A 13999-nucleotide genomic window follows, 5' to 3' on the forward strand; every position below is an offset into this window, starting at 1 on the left:
CTGAATGAATGAAAGATCATCAGCTTTCTTGGCTTGTTGCAAACTATCTGCAGTAAAAGAATTTTTTTAAACATAGCTTTCAAGGGGCTGAGCCTTGAGAAAGGCTGAGCCTTTCAAGGGGCATAGCTTTCAAGGGGTGGCTCAGTCGGTTAAGCATCCAACTTCGGCTCAGGTCATGATCTCACAGTCCACAGTCTGTGGGTTCGAGCCCCGCGTCAGGCTCCGTGCTGACAGCTCAGAGCCTGGAGCCTGCTTCGGATTCTGTGACTCCCTCTCTCTGCCTCTCCTCCCTTGCTCGCACTCTCTCTCTCTCTCTCAAAAATCAATAAACATTAAAAAAATTTTTTTAAACATAGCCTTCAAAAGAACCTTCTGGTACAGAGCTGAAGATATCAAAGACAAAGCAATAGCAACAACAGAAAAGGGTGCATTGTCCAGAGAGGGCACCAGATCACTCAGTGCTGATGTGTCCCGTTTCACCTGGGCTATAGTTACCTGCTGTGGCACCTGCTGGACCCTGGGGAGGGAGATTGGCTGCATCTGGGCCCCTTTGGGAGCCGAGCCCGCTGTCTGGACCAACACCCTCTAAAATAGAAGGAGAAAAGGACATTTAGACTTGTCAGAGGTAAGTCCTTAAAGCAAATACAGGTTATAACCAGGGCTACCGCCATCTACTCCACCATCACCTTCCAGAAACATAAGCGAGATTGGCAGGAGAGGAGTGCGCGCGCGCGCGCGCGCGCACACACACACACACACACACACACACACACACACTCTCATTCTCACGCAGGAGCACATGCGCCTCCACCTGCCCCCAGCAGCTCTCCCTCCCTCGGGTCTGTCTGCGAGGTGGCCTGGGTTGTCCCTGACATCAGGCTGAGAGGCTGGGTGATAAGAAGAACCCTGCAGACAGCTGTCCACACCACCTTTCCCATCGCTGGCACCAAGCTGGGGCTGGTGGCCGCACGTGTCCAGCGCGGTGGGAAGCTATGCTGGACGGGGCAAGCTGGAAGGCGAAGCGTGAAGAGCCCGTTGGGGGAACTGAGGCAGCAGGAACTCTTCTCTCTGGCAAGGAGAGAGGCACCCACTGTTGCGGGGAGGCAGGGAAGCCCACCAGCAGGAGTGCTTGGAACTTTCCAGAAAGAGAGCACCCCATGTCAGCGGCAGGGAGTCTGCACGGGGAGCGGACAATGCACCCTGGGGGCGGGGGGAGGTGAGGCCAGGGACGGCGCGTGGGTGGCTGCGGGGACCGGATGCATTGCTGGCAGGGACGAAGCCTTGGAACTTGGGAGGCACGCGGTGGCCATGGCAGGACCCTGGAGGCAGGGCCTGGGCCCCAGCCAGCCCGTGGCTGCTACCGAGAAAGGCTGGGCCACTCAGGCCCGAGACTGCGGTGTGGCGAGAAGGAGCCAAGGCGGCCGGGGGCGGAGGGCCGGCGTGTCAGGTTCAAGTGGGCAGGGAAACAAGTCAATTAGCTACAACTCGGTCTGATCACATCCCCTTGGTGCCCTGAGACGGGCTTCCAAGGCCCACACCGGGGCTGCGTGTTTGCAAGAAATGAGAGCTTAAACACGTCTGCTTATCTGTTCTGAAATGAACAAGCCGCTTTCAGTCTGCCCTCTGGTTTGGGCTGAATGATGGGGCTTTTCTACCTTTGTCAATTCTGTCATGCTTCTGACTTTTGCATTCGTACTCGTAGGTGGTCACATGGCCACAGGGGGCCTCCGTGCATGTCTCCAGGTTTCCAGTCTGTTCCGTGGCCTTCAGCTTGGTGTGGTCCTACATCGCTAACTTTATGTTTAAGTCTATGGTGTGTTTCCAGCCGTGGTAGAAATCCAGAAGGCAAGAGCCTTAACGTGGACGTTCTCTCCTTGCAAATTGTAAAGAACGTATCCGTTTGGATGGTAGAATTTTAACCAATCTTTTGCCTTATCCATAAGGTTTCCCCGTGTAATAGGGGTACTTCCAAGGCATAAGAAAATGTCCATTAAAAGATAGGAATATACCAAGCCAAGTTTCTTTTTGAGTTTGTAGCGCTGGGTCCTTGGTGGGGCCTTTGCAACAAATAGCGAAAAAGCCAGTGTGACATGGAGGGGCAGGGGGAACAGAACAGAGGGGTGGCTATTTTGACAGGAGCAGCGTTGGGACCGTAATGTCAGTTCAGGAAAATATAGATTCCTTTCTCTGCTGCCTCAAGTGTTTTCCCAAACCTAAGTGGGGGCGTCCCCCCCCCACCCAGGCCACACTGGCTTTCTCGGAACAGCCTGAGCCCCGAGCAGCGGGCAGGCTGGTCTGTTACCTGCGGGGAGGCTGGCACAGGCTGAGCCACGGGGGCCTGGGCTGCTGCCGACGGACACAGAGCCACAGAAGCCGGCGAATCGGATCCACCCTCTGAATTCTGCATGCTCAGCTCTAAAGAAAGGCGGAGAGAGGTTGAGTGGGGCGGGACTGCAGCCACGGAGGTCCAAGTGGTGACTACCTACGGTCTTCAAACTTCACGTGCAAGTCGGCTGGCCACACTGGGGAAGGAAGAAAGGGAACCCAGTGGCACAAATGCCTCATAGGAAGAGCAGCGGGGGTGGGGAGGGGTGGCAGGAAACGTTTTTCCCAATATAAAACCAAACGTTAGCTCTGCAGACAGTCCTTTCCAGGGCTCCTACAATTGTTTACTCATCCATCCAGTGAATCACAAGCTCCTAATGCATGCTTGCCATCTGGCGGGCTACGGTACCCCAAACTACAAGTGCATCCTCCTAAGGCGGGGTTTCTGCCCCTCAGCACTGGGGACACCGGGGCCGGATTGTCCTTCAGGCCGACCTCGGCATCCCTGACCTCCGCTCGTTAGATGCCAGGAGCGCCTCTCCCCTTCCCACCCCCCACCAGTCATGACAACCCAAAATATCTTCAGACGTTGTCCAAGATAGGAGATACACAGTGGGAGGAGAGAAGCATTTTCTCTTGGGCTGGCTAGAAGTCCTGCCTTCTGTTCCTGGAGATCCTCGCCCACGAGAAGGGCATAAAAGTGTATTTCTTTGCAGCCAGATGCATACATCTTTCAAGTAGGTAGTTTAAACATTCCATACAGAGGGGGCCTGGGTGGCTCAGTCGGTTAAGCGTCTGACTTCGGCTCAGGTCATGACCTCGCGGTTCGTGAGTTGAAGCCCCACGTTGGGCTCTGTGCTGACGGCTCAGAGCCTGGAGCCCTCTTTGGATTCTGTCTCCTCTCTCCGCCCCTCCCCTGCTTGTACTCTGTCTCTGTCTCTCTCTCAAAAATAAATAAAACGTTAAAAAAATTTTTTTTTTAAATTCCATACAAAAAGACTCATTTAATACCAGAACAAAGTGGCAGATGGTACAAAAAAATCATTCCATCAACATGCTCAAGGTCAGACGGTCTGCACTTTGTGAGAACCGGCTACCTTCGGCACTTGAGAAGCTGTTAAATATGCAAACTGCAGAGAGGAGGTGGCTTTGTGGGCAGGTACAGCCCTGTCCTGAGCACGTCCCCCCAAGCCACAGGTGGGGTCTCCCCACTTCTGCCTCATGCGGGGCCTGAGCAGCAGGTACACAGCATGCTGCTCAGGAGGCACCTGCCAGAACTTTCCATATGCTTCTATCACCGCGAGGGCTCCCACCTCTGAGGACGAGTGAAGAATTTGTTGAAAACTTCTTTTTTTTTTTTCTTTTAATGCAAAGAAAAACTGCTAACAGATGAATATAATTTGCCTAAAGAAAGCGGAAGGCAGCGTTGTGAGTGTTTTAAATCTGTTGAGTGTTGGTTTGACCCCATCTTTGTTGATGAGGAGTATTCTATGACGTGGCCCATCCCCCTCCCAAAGACTTTGGCACCACGAGAGCTGCTGGCTGGATCCACGGATCTGTGGCCTGTGCCTGTGGCGCTTCCCTGTTTCCCTGACTCGGTCCTTACCACTAGATGTCCCCAGAGCCATGTGATGAGTGGCACCCCCTACTTTTCTTTTCCTCTTCCACAAGAGGAGGAGACGTGAGAATTTCCAGTGTGTATTTCCTGGGTCTCCAACTCTCTGCCTTCCTGACAGAACTGACCTTCGGAATTATTCTGCAGGAAGTTGCGCAGTCGAGGTCTTATGCACAGTTCCTCCAACATCCGAATCAGTCATCTGCACACCATGCGCCCCTTTGTTCCAATCTGAAGCCAGGAAGTGGGTAACTCCAGTGGTAGGAGCAGGAAAGCATTGGACCTGGGCTCTTGGTGGAAAGAATCCACCAGTGATGAAGCCAGCGAGCTGAGTCAGAGGCCGGCTCCTTGCTCACGGGCAGGAAATAACTGTGCTCCACAGTCTAAGTCTTATGAAAACCCGGGGAGCCCGTGAGAGTGTGAGGTAGACAGCGAGCCCATGCTCGGCTCACCGCGGCCGGAATGCGACTTCCAGAATGCAGGTCATCCGACACCACGCCAAGTTTTCACTCTGACGTGCTTCCTGGTTTACTGCACTATTTACCATGTGCTGTCTGTCACCCTGCTCAGCGTATGGTGTGTAGGCCCAGGGTCACAAAATTTTTTCCGCAAAGGACAAGAGGCTTTTCTTGCAACTACTACACTTTGCTGTGCTGGCACAGGAGCGGCCACTGCTAACACGCACGAGTGATGCTGGTTGAGCACTAATAAGACTTCATTTCTTAAAAAAAAAAAAAAAGGCCATTACAAAATGTCCTATAGACTATAGTTGTTGGTCCTTGGCTCATATAATTTAGGTTTGATGAAGTGATGTGGTTTTGGAAGGTGGGTCGAAAAATTACACTGTCTGGGGTCAAAGTCTTGAGGGCCCAGGCCCTGGAACCACTGCAAAGGTCCTGTGGCCACATCTCACCAGCATGAGAGAACTGGGGGGGCCATAGGGGATGATCCAAATTGTTAGGAGGATGAAGCTGCCAGCATTTAAAGACGAACGGAAATATCATCTGGCCTGAACTGACAACGGTGCTCCTGAAGTTTATAAGGTTACAAATAAAATCACCAAGTCCCGGAATCTCAGAAGCCAGTCACAGCCTTTAAAACTTAAGACAGGACGGGCGCCTGGGTGGCTCAGCTGGTTAAGCATCCGACTTCAGCCCAGGTCATCATCTTGCTGTTTGTGGGTTCGAGCCCCGTGTCGGGCTCTGTGCTGACAACTCAGGGCCTGGAGCCTGCTTCAGATTCTGTGTCTCCCTCGCTCTCTGCCCCTCCCTAGGTCATGCTCTGTCTCTCTGTGTCTCTCAAAAATAAATAAACATTAAAAAAAAAAAAGACAGGAGTTTGGGCATAAGGGGCAGATCACTTTGGGAAGTTGTACTGCATTGAATAGTGACCCCCAAAACTCATGTCCACTCAGGATCTCTGAATGTGACCTTATTTGGAAAGAGTGTCTTTGCAGATATAATCAAGGTAAAGGATCAAAATGAGGTCATATTGGATTAGGACGGGCCCTAAATCCAGGGACAGTGTTCTTACAACAGACAGGATAGGACACACAGGGAGGAAGGCTGTGTGACGACAGAGGAGGAGACAGATGGATACAGCGACAAGCCTAGGAAGCCAAGGATGGCTGGGGCCCCCAGAAACCAGAGGAGGCAGGAAGCGTCCTTGTCTGGAGGGAGCGCAGTCCTCTGACACCTTCTGGTCTCCAGAACTGCGAGAGTAAATTTCACGTGTTTCAAGCCACCCGGTCTGTGGTAGTTAGCATGGCGACCCCAGGAAACTCATGCAGGGATCCGTACGATGAAGACAGTTGGGACAAGTTGGGACAGCTGGGACAGTCCCGTACAGTTGGGACAAAAGCATCCTACGAGATGGCTTCTGTGTAGTACGCGGTGCCACACACAACCCAGGCAGCTGATATTTACCAACTAAATAAATACCTTAGTGCCTCTTTAGGATTACAGCCCATACTGAATTGTAGGAAATTATATATACTGAGCATCCACATAAAGCTTCAGAACATTTACAATCTACCTGGTTATTTTATTTTATTAAAATTTTTTTTTAATGTTTCTTCATTTTTTGAGAGAGACAGAGAGGCAGAGCACGAGTCGGGGAGGGGCAGAGAGAGAGGCACACACAGAATCTGGAACAGACTCCAGGCTCTGAGCTGTCAGCACAGAGCCTGATGCGGGGCTCAAACCCACGAACCGTGAGATCGTGACCTGAGCCAAAGTCAGACATTCAACTGACTGAGCCACCCAGGCGCCCCTACAATCTACCTGGTTACTTTAAGGATAAATAGGACTATTCTGGGAAATGTAATCACCTTTGGCGACTGACCATTCTGCTCTCTGTGGACACATCCCTTCATGTTAGTATCGGACAGACAGACTCACAGACACCATGTAGGTCAGCCTGGCTGCCCCAATACATTGACACACAATATGCCTGTCTGCAGAGGGCATGAAATCCTCCCTTACCCATCTAAGAGGTGGTACATTGCATATAAGCTGATCCAGTTTCCTGAATTTTTAAAAAAAATTCAGGTCCATTATTCAAGGGCACACACCTATTTAAAGACACTGGGGGGCGACCAAAGCAGGCAGACACTGCCAGCGAGCCCACCCTTGAAAGATTTCTGCCAGTCAGACTGATGATTCTGGAGTTTTGCCAGGGGCACGCTCCATGAGTGTTTGGGTGGCAGAAAGCAGCAGTCTGGTTGTCTTGAAGTGTCAGAGAAGAGAGTTCAGTATGCTAGGGGGAATCCTGGAAGATACAGAGCCACAGAGGGGGCGAGCCCCCAGATCTGCCTGGAGTCCACCCAAATCTTTGATGAGCTGACTAAGCCACACTTGTGTGGGAAAGACACCAGGGGTTTTAGAGAAAAACCAGCAGCTCAAAGATGGACAAGCTAAGAGGAGAGTTCAGCTGCTGAAAAAGATCTATTTGCATGAGGGGCAGGGTTCAGGTCCAGCCAAGTTAAACACTAACAAGGGGAACACAGCAGGATCCAGAAATTCTACAACATAGCATTCATGATGTCCAGGACCCAATAAAGATCATGAGCTACGAGAAGAAATAAGAAATTGTGACCCATACCCAAGAAAAAAGGGGAAGAGTCGATAGCCAAACCAAGAGAATCCAGGTGATACAGACAAAGCAGCTACTAAAAATATGGCCAAGAACTTGAAGGAAGTTATATGCACAATAAAGGAACATACAGGAATCTCCATGGAGAAAGACCAACTATAAAAAAAACAAAACAAACAAACACAAGTAGAAATTCTGGAGTTGAAAAGTACAATAACTAAAATGGAAATGTCCCTGAATAAACCTAATAGCTGATTGGAGATGGCAGAAAGAAGAATCAGTGAACTGGAAAATAGATCAATGGAACCCAATCTAAAGAACTGAGAGAGAGAAAAGCTGAAGAAAAATGAACAGAACATGCGGTCTGACATATATGTGACTGAAGTCCCAGAAGAAAAGGAGAGAATGGGAGAGGAAAAACGTGTATTTGAAGAATGGCCAAACATCTCTTAAATTTGGTAAAAGATACCAACTTATAGAGAGGCGCCTGGGTGGCTCAGTCAGTTAAGCAACTGACTTTGGCTCAGGTCACGATCTCACGATTCGTGGATTCGAGCCCCACATCGGGGTCTGTGCTGACAGCTCAGAGCCTGGAGCCAGCTTTGGATTCTGTGTCTCCCTCTCTCTCTGCCCCTCCCCCACTTGCTCTCTCTCTCTCTCTCTCTCTGTCTCTCTTTCAAAAATAAATAAACATTAAAAAATTTTTAAAAAGTCATCAACTTATAGATCCAAGAAGCTCAACAAAGCCCAAGAATGACAAATACAAAGAAAACTGACTTAGATGTGTTACGGTTGAACTGCTAAAATAAAAAAAGAAAAAGAAAATCTTGAAGGCAGTCAGAGAAAAACTACACATGATCTGTAAGGGAACAATAGTATGGATAGTAACCAACTTCCCATCAATAATAACGGTGACCAGAAGATAATGGGATGACATATTTATGGCGCTGCGGAAAACCTGCCAATCTAGAATTCTATATCCAGCAAAACTGTATTTTTTCCTTTTCTTCTCTTAATTTCTTTTTTTTTAAATTTTTTAATGTTTATTTATCTTTGAGAGAGAGAGAGAGAGAGAGAGAGGGAGAGAGAGAGAGAGGCAGAGCATGAGCTGGGGAGGGGCAGAGAGAGAGGAAGACACAGAATCCGAAGCAGGCTCCAGCAGGCTCTGAGCTGTCAGCAGAGCCTGGCATGGGGCTCGAACTCATGAACTGTGAGATGATGACCTGAGCCGAAGTCCAATGCTTAACTCAGTGAGTCACCCAGGCACCCCTTCTCCTCTTAATTTCTTTAAAATACATCTATTTAACAAAAAAATATTATAACACTCTACTGTGTGTTTTTATGACATATGTAGAGGTAATCTATACAACAATAGCACAAAGGAAGGGGAGGGGTAAATGGAATTAGGCATGCAAGGTTCTTGCATTTTACATCATGTAGTAATCTCGTTTGTGATAAATTAAAGATGCATCATGTAATCCCTAATGTAATCTCTGAAAAAATTAGAAAAATATATAGCTTAAAAACTAATGAAGAAGCAAATGAAATTCTAAACATATTTGGTTGTCCTCAAAGAAGGCAGAAAATGAAGAACACAGGAACAACAAAAAAGATGAAACAAATAGCAAAATGGCTTTCCTAAATTGAGGTATATTAATAATTACATTAAGTGTAAATATATGAAACACTTGAATGAAAAGACAGAAATGGTCAGCCTAGATAAAAAAAAAAAAAACAAGATCCAATGGTAAGTTGCCTTTTTAAAAGAAATCCTCTTTAATTTTTTTTGATGTTTATTTTTGAGAGAGAGAGAGACAGACAGACAGACAGAGAGACAGAGCATGAGCTGGGGTGGGGCCAAGAGAGAGGGAGACACAGAATCCGAAGCAGGCTCCAGGCTCTGAGCTGTCGCACAGAGCCTGACGCGGGGCTCGAAGTCACAAACCATTGAGATCATGACCTGAGCCGAAGTCAGATGCCCAACCGACTGAGCCACCCAGGCACCCCAAAACAAATCCTCTTTAAAGTTGATTTATTTATTTTGAGAGGGGGGTGCAGAGAAAGGGAGAGAGAGAGAATTCCAAGCAGCCTCCACACTGTCAGCATGGAGCCCGATGTGGGGCTCAGACCCACGAATTGTGAGATCATGACCTGAGCTGAACCAAAAGCAGTACACTTAACCGACTGAGCCACCCAGGAGCCCCCAAAGAAATCCTCTTTAAATACAAAGGCACACAAAGGTGGAAAGTAATCGAATGGAAAAAGACATACCATGCAAACTCTAATCTTAAGAAAGCTGGAGTGGCTGTAATGAGGAGACAAAAGCAACTTCAAGACAAGGAATATTACTAGAGATAATGAGGGACATTTCATCCTGATAAAATTATCAATTAACTCATCAGGATGACCTAATCATGACAAAGGTACATGCAGCTAGTAGTACAGCTTCAAATTACCACAAAGAAGAAATTAACGGACTTAAAGGAAAAAATAGATAAATAGTCACAGTGGAGATTTGGAGTGGAAACACTCTTCCCTTTTGATAGAAACCAAACAAAAACAGCAGTCAGGATACAGAGTATCTGGATGACACAATCAACCACAGGGACCTAACTGACATTTATATAACACAACAAACCAAACCTGAACATTCTTTTCAAATGTGCAAGGAATATTCGCTGAGGTGGGTCATATTCTGGGCCATAAAGTAAATATATGTATTTTGACAACAACGGAATAAATTAGAAGTCAGTAAGATATCTAGAAATACGCTAAATATTTTGAAATTTTTAAACACACCCACAGGTCAAATAACCCACAGGTCAAAGAATAAACCATAAGAAAAACTAGAAAATATTTTGAACTGACTGATAACGAAAACATCACATATCAAAATTTGTGGGATGCATATAAAGCAGTGCTTAGAGAGAAATGTTTAGCTTTATAAACTTAAGTTCAAAAGGATGGCTTAAAAATCAGCCATTCAAGTTTTCAGCCTTAGAAAACTACAAAAAGACAAGCAAACCAACTTTAGTAGAAAAAAGGAAATAATAAAGTCAAAAAATAATGAAAGAAAACTCCACAAACCATGGAGAAAAAACCAACAGAACCCAAATTTCTCCAAAAGTGAAATTTCTTCCAAAAAGAAATGAGCTATAAAGCTATGAAAAGACCTGGAGGAAACATAAATTTATACTATTAGGTAAAAGTAAATTTATACTATTTTATACTATTTATACTAATTTATACTATTAGGTAAATGCATACATGCTGTACGATTCCAACTATATGACAATTCTGGAAAAGGAACAACTATGGAGATGGTAAAAAGATCAGTGACTGCCAGAGGTTTAAGGGGAAGGAGGGATCATAGGTGGAGCACAGAGGATTTTTTTGGGCAGAGAAACTACCCTGTGTGATGCTACGTTACCGTGGTGGACACATGTCATCATATATCTGTCCAAACCCACAGAATGTACCATATCAGGGGTGGACCTTAATGTTAACTATGCACGTTGGGTGATAACGATGTGTCAGTGCAGATTTCCTCTACAAATGCACCACTCTGGGGCGGGGGGGTGGGGTGGGGGGATGTTGACGAAGGGGGAGGCTGTGCATGTGTGAGGACAGAGACGACACGGGAGATCTCTGTATCTTCCTCTCAATTTTGCTGTGAACCTAAAACTGCCCTAAAAAAGATAAAGTCTTAGAGAAAAGATTGCCAACCCCCTATAAAAGATTGATAAGAGAAAAGAAAGAAAAAAAAAAACCCCAAATTGCCAATATCAAAAGCAAAATGAGATATATCATAAATCTTATAGAAACCAAAATGATAAGGAACTATTATGAACTTTAGCCAATAAATTCACCAACTTAGATCAAATGAACACGTTTTTTAAAAAACACAACATACCAAAACTGACACAAGATGAAATAGAAACTGTGGACGGAATATCTAACAAAGAAATTGAATATGTTATTGAAATCCTCCTTACAGAGAACACTTCAGGCCCAGAGACTTTCACTGTTAAATGCTATAAAACACTGAAACAAAAATTAATACATCAATTCCATCAGAAAATACAGAAAGGGATACTTCACTCATTTTAGGAGGTCATCAAAACCCTGATACTGGCGAGGTGGGTGGGGGAATGTGATAAATGGGAGATGGACGTTAAGGAGGACACTTGTCGTGATGAGCACTCATCGTTATATGTAAGTGACAATCACTAAATTCTATTCCTGGAACCGATACTACACTATGTTAACTAACATGAATTTAAATAAAATAAAAAAAAACCCTGATACCAAAACTTGATAAAGACATTATAAGAGAAGTATTTAGATCAATATCTCTCATGAACACATACAGAAAAATCATACAAAATATTATAAATCAAATCCAGCAATATGAAACTAACAACCCATACTTACATTTTCAATTTTTTCCCCCTAATGAAGCCCCAGCTCCTTCCCTCCTCAAATGATTTTTGACAAAGGTGACAAAGCAATTCAACAGAGAAAGGAAAATTGTTTAAGCAAATTATATATCCATATGGGAAGAATAAAACAAGCGAACTTCGATCCCTGTCCAATACCTCACACAAAAGTGATTTTAAATTAGATCACAGACTTACACAAAGAAGTCAAAACTATACAACTTCTGAGAGAAAACATAAGGGCATAGGCAAAAATTTTTTAGACAGAATGCAGAAAGTAGTAAGTATGACTGAAAAACTCAATAAATTTGATTTGTGAAAATTTTAAAACTTCTGTTCATTAAAAGACTTCAACAACACAAATCAGTAAGCCACAGTCTGGGAGAAAATATCTGCAAAACAAGTATCTGACAAAGGGCTTTTATTTATGATATGTAAAAAGCTCCAATAATTCAATAATAAGAAGACAATCTAATGGGCAAAAGACTTTAACAGGCACTTGACAAAGATATCCAGATCCCCAACAAGTATACGAAATAATGCTCAACATTGTTAGTCACCAGGGAAATGCAGATTAGAACCACAATGAGATACCACTAAACACTCACTAGAATGGCTAAAATAAAATCTGACAACAACCAATGTTGTGACCACAGGGAGTAATCGTAACTCTCACACACGTGTGGAAATGTAAAATGATACAACCATGTTGGAAAAAAGCTTTGACAGTTTTCTAGAAAGTTAAACCCACCCTTTAGCCCAGAATGCATCTCCGAGGTGTTCATCCAGGAAATATGGAAACGTGCCTACACGAAACCCCGTATACACAGGCTCACAGCAATTTTATTCACAACAGCCCCAAAGTGAAATAACCCAAATGTCCATCATCGGGAGAATGGATGAGAAACTGTAGGCTGTGCTAGATTAAAGATGCAGATTGTAATCCCTAAAGCAACTACTTAAAAAAAAATACAAAAGATGCAGCTAAAAGCTAACAGGGGAACACTGCTGAGATATTACTGATTAATCTAAGAGGATGAACTCTGAAATATACAACCCCTGGGTGAATTTCAAAGTCATTACGCTGAGCGAAGGAAGCCGTACCCAAGAGTACATGATGTAGGACAGACAAAACTAATCTAAGGTTTTTTAAAAAACAAAAAAACTCAGGGATCCCTGGGGGGCTCAGATGGTTAAGCATCTGACTTCGGCTCAGGTCACGATCTCGCGGTCCGTGGGTTCGGGCCCCGCGTCAGGCTCTGTGCTGACAGCTCGGAGCCTGGAGCCTGCTTCGGATTCTGTGTCTCCCTCTCTCTCTGCCCCTCCCCCGTTCACGCTCTGTCTCTCAAAAATACATAAATATTTTTTTTATTTTTTTATTTTATTTTTTTTTAAATTTTTTTTATTTTTGGGACAGAGAGAGACAGAGCATGAACGGGGGAGGGGCAGAGAGAGAGGGAGACACAGAATCGGAAACAGGCTCCAGGCTCTGAGCCGTCAGCCCAGAGCCTGACGTGGGGCTCGAACTCACGGACTGTGAGATCGTGACCTGGCTGAAGTCGGACGCTTAACCGACTGCGCCACCCAGGCGCCCCAAAAATACATAAATATTAAAAAAACAACAAAATCAGATGAGTGTAGGGGGCAGGAACTGATGGGCAAGGGACAGGCAGGAACTTTCCGGGGAGGTGGATGGACACATTTTCCATGAAAACAGGGTATGCATCACATGGAACACTCATTTGTCAAGAGGTGACAGTCAAGATTCGTGCATTTACAGTATGTAAATTTTAACCCAGAAAACCCTGTAAGAATATAGTAACGGAGTGGAGGTTGGGGGTGGGCAGGAATAAGTGGCATGAGAGTGGCAGAATGATGATACCTGTACAGCCCCGTGATAGCTGCACTGGGCTCATTATACCGTCTGCTGATTTGTAGATGTTTGAGTTTTCCGGGATAAAAGGTTAAATAAAAACCCACCCGGCAATTAGCCGTCAGTCCAAATGGGTATGTGCAGGCACATGCTGTCACCGCCTCTCTCTGCATGAGATGAGGGCAGGGGATCGGGGAGTCCTTCTAGAAGGTGTGAGGCTGGATGTGAGTGACCCCTCCACCCGGCAGAACAGGGACCAGCAGGGGAAGGGGGAGGGCTGGCCCCAGGGACAAGGGCACCAACCACATAGGATGTGAGGTCGGGGAATCCCTAAGTTCTGCTTTTCGCCTTCTCTGCTCAGCTGGTCAGGCTCCTGAGTGATGGCAGTCACCCTGGACCCCTGGACACGCTCTGGTAGGGAAGAGTGTGGGTCTGTGCTTCTGCTCTGAACTTGAACTTGCAACGGGAACTGGGAATCAGTCTGTCTGACTCCCCGCTTGCTCCCTCAGCTTCGTTTGCCTGCTCCCCTAAACAGGAGAACCCTGCCCAAGGCGGGGGCCTGAGCATTCTTCCTCTGACTCCCTTCATCTGTGGCCACTTTCGACTGGGCTCTGGGGGCCTCAAGATGGTCAGTCAAGAGGAGAGAGGCCTCGA

The 13999-nt window shown here is 46.0% G+C and overlaps 1 protein-coding gene across 5 annotated transcripts in view; it reads right to left on the bottom strand.

Annotated features, from left to right (window-relative positions):
• RFX2 (regulatory factor X2) overlaps positions 1–13999 on the bottom strand; it is a 91409-nt gene that overhangs the window by 37239 nt on the left and 40171 nt on the right. For 4 of the 5 annotated variants that reach the window (XM_030292768.1, XM_030292776.1, XM_030292760.1 and 1 more), the window contains exons 2-3: positions 2303–2415; positions 496–585 (exon numbers count right to left, since the gene is read on the bottom strand). In XM_030292768.1, the coding sequence (XP_030148628.1) occupies positions 496–585; positions 2303–2407 (195 nt within the window). In that variant the 5' untranslated portion in view covers positions 2408–2415. The remainder of the gene's footprint in view (positions 1–495; positions 586–2302; positions 2416–13999) is intronic. The other variant, XM_030292785.1, reaches the window with a different exon arrangement.

This window comes from Lynx canadensis, chromosome A2, assembly GCF_007474595.2.
Source record: "Lynx canadensis isolate LIC74 chromosome A2, mLynCan4.pri.v2, whole genome shotgun sequence".
Classification (NCBI taxonomy): domain Eukaryota; kingdom Metazoa; phylum Chordata; class Mammalia; order Carnivora; family Felidae; genus Lynx; species Lynx canadensis.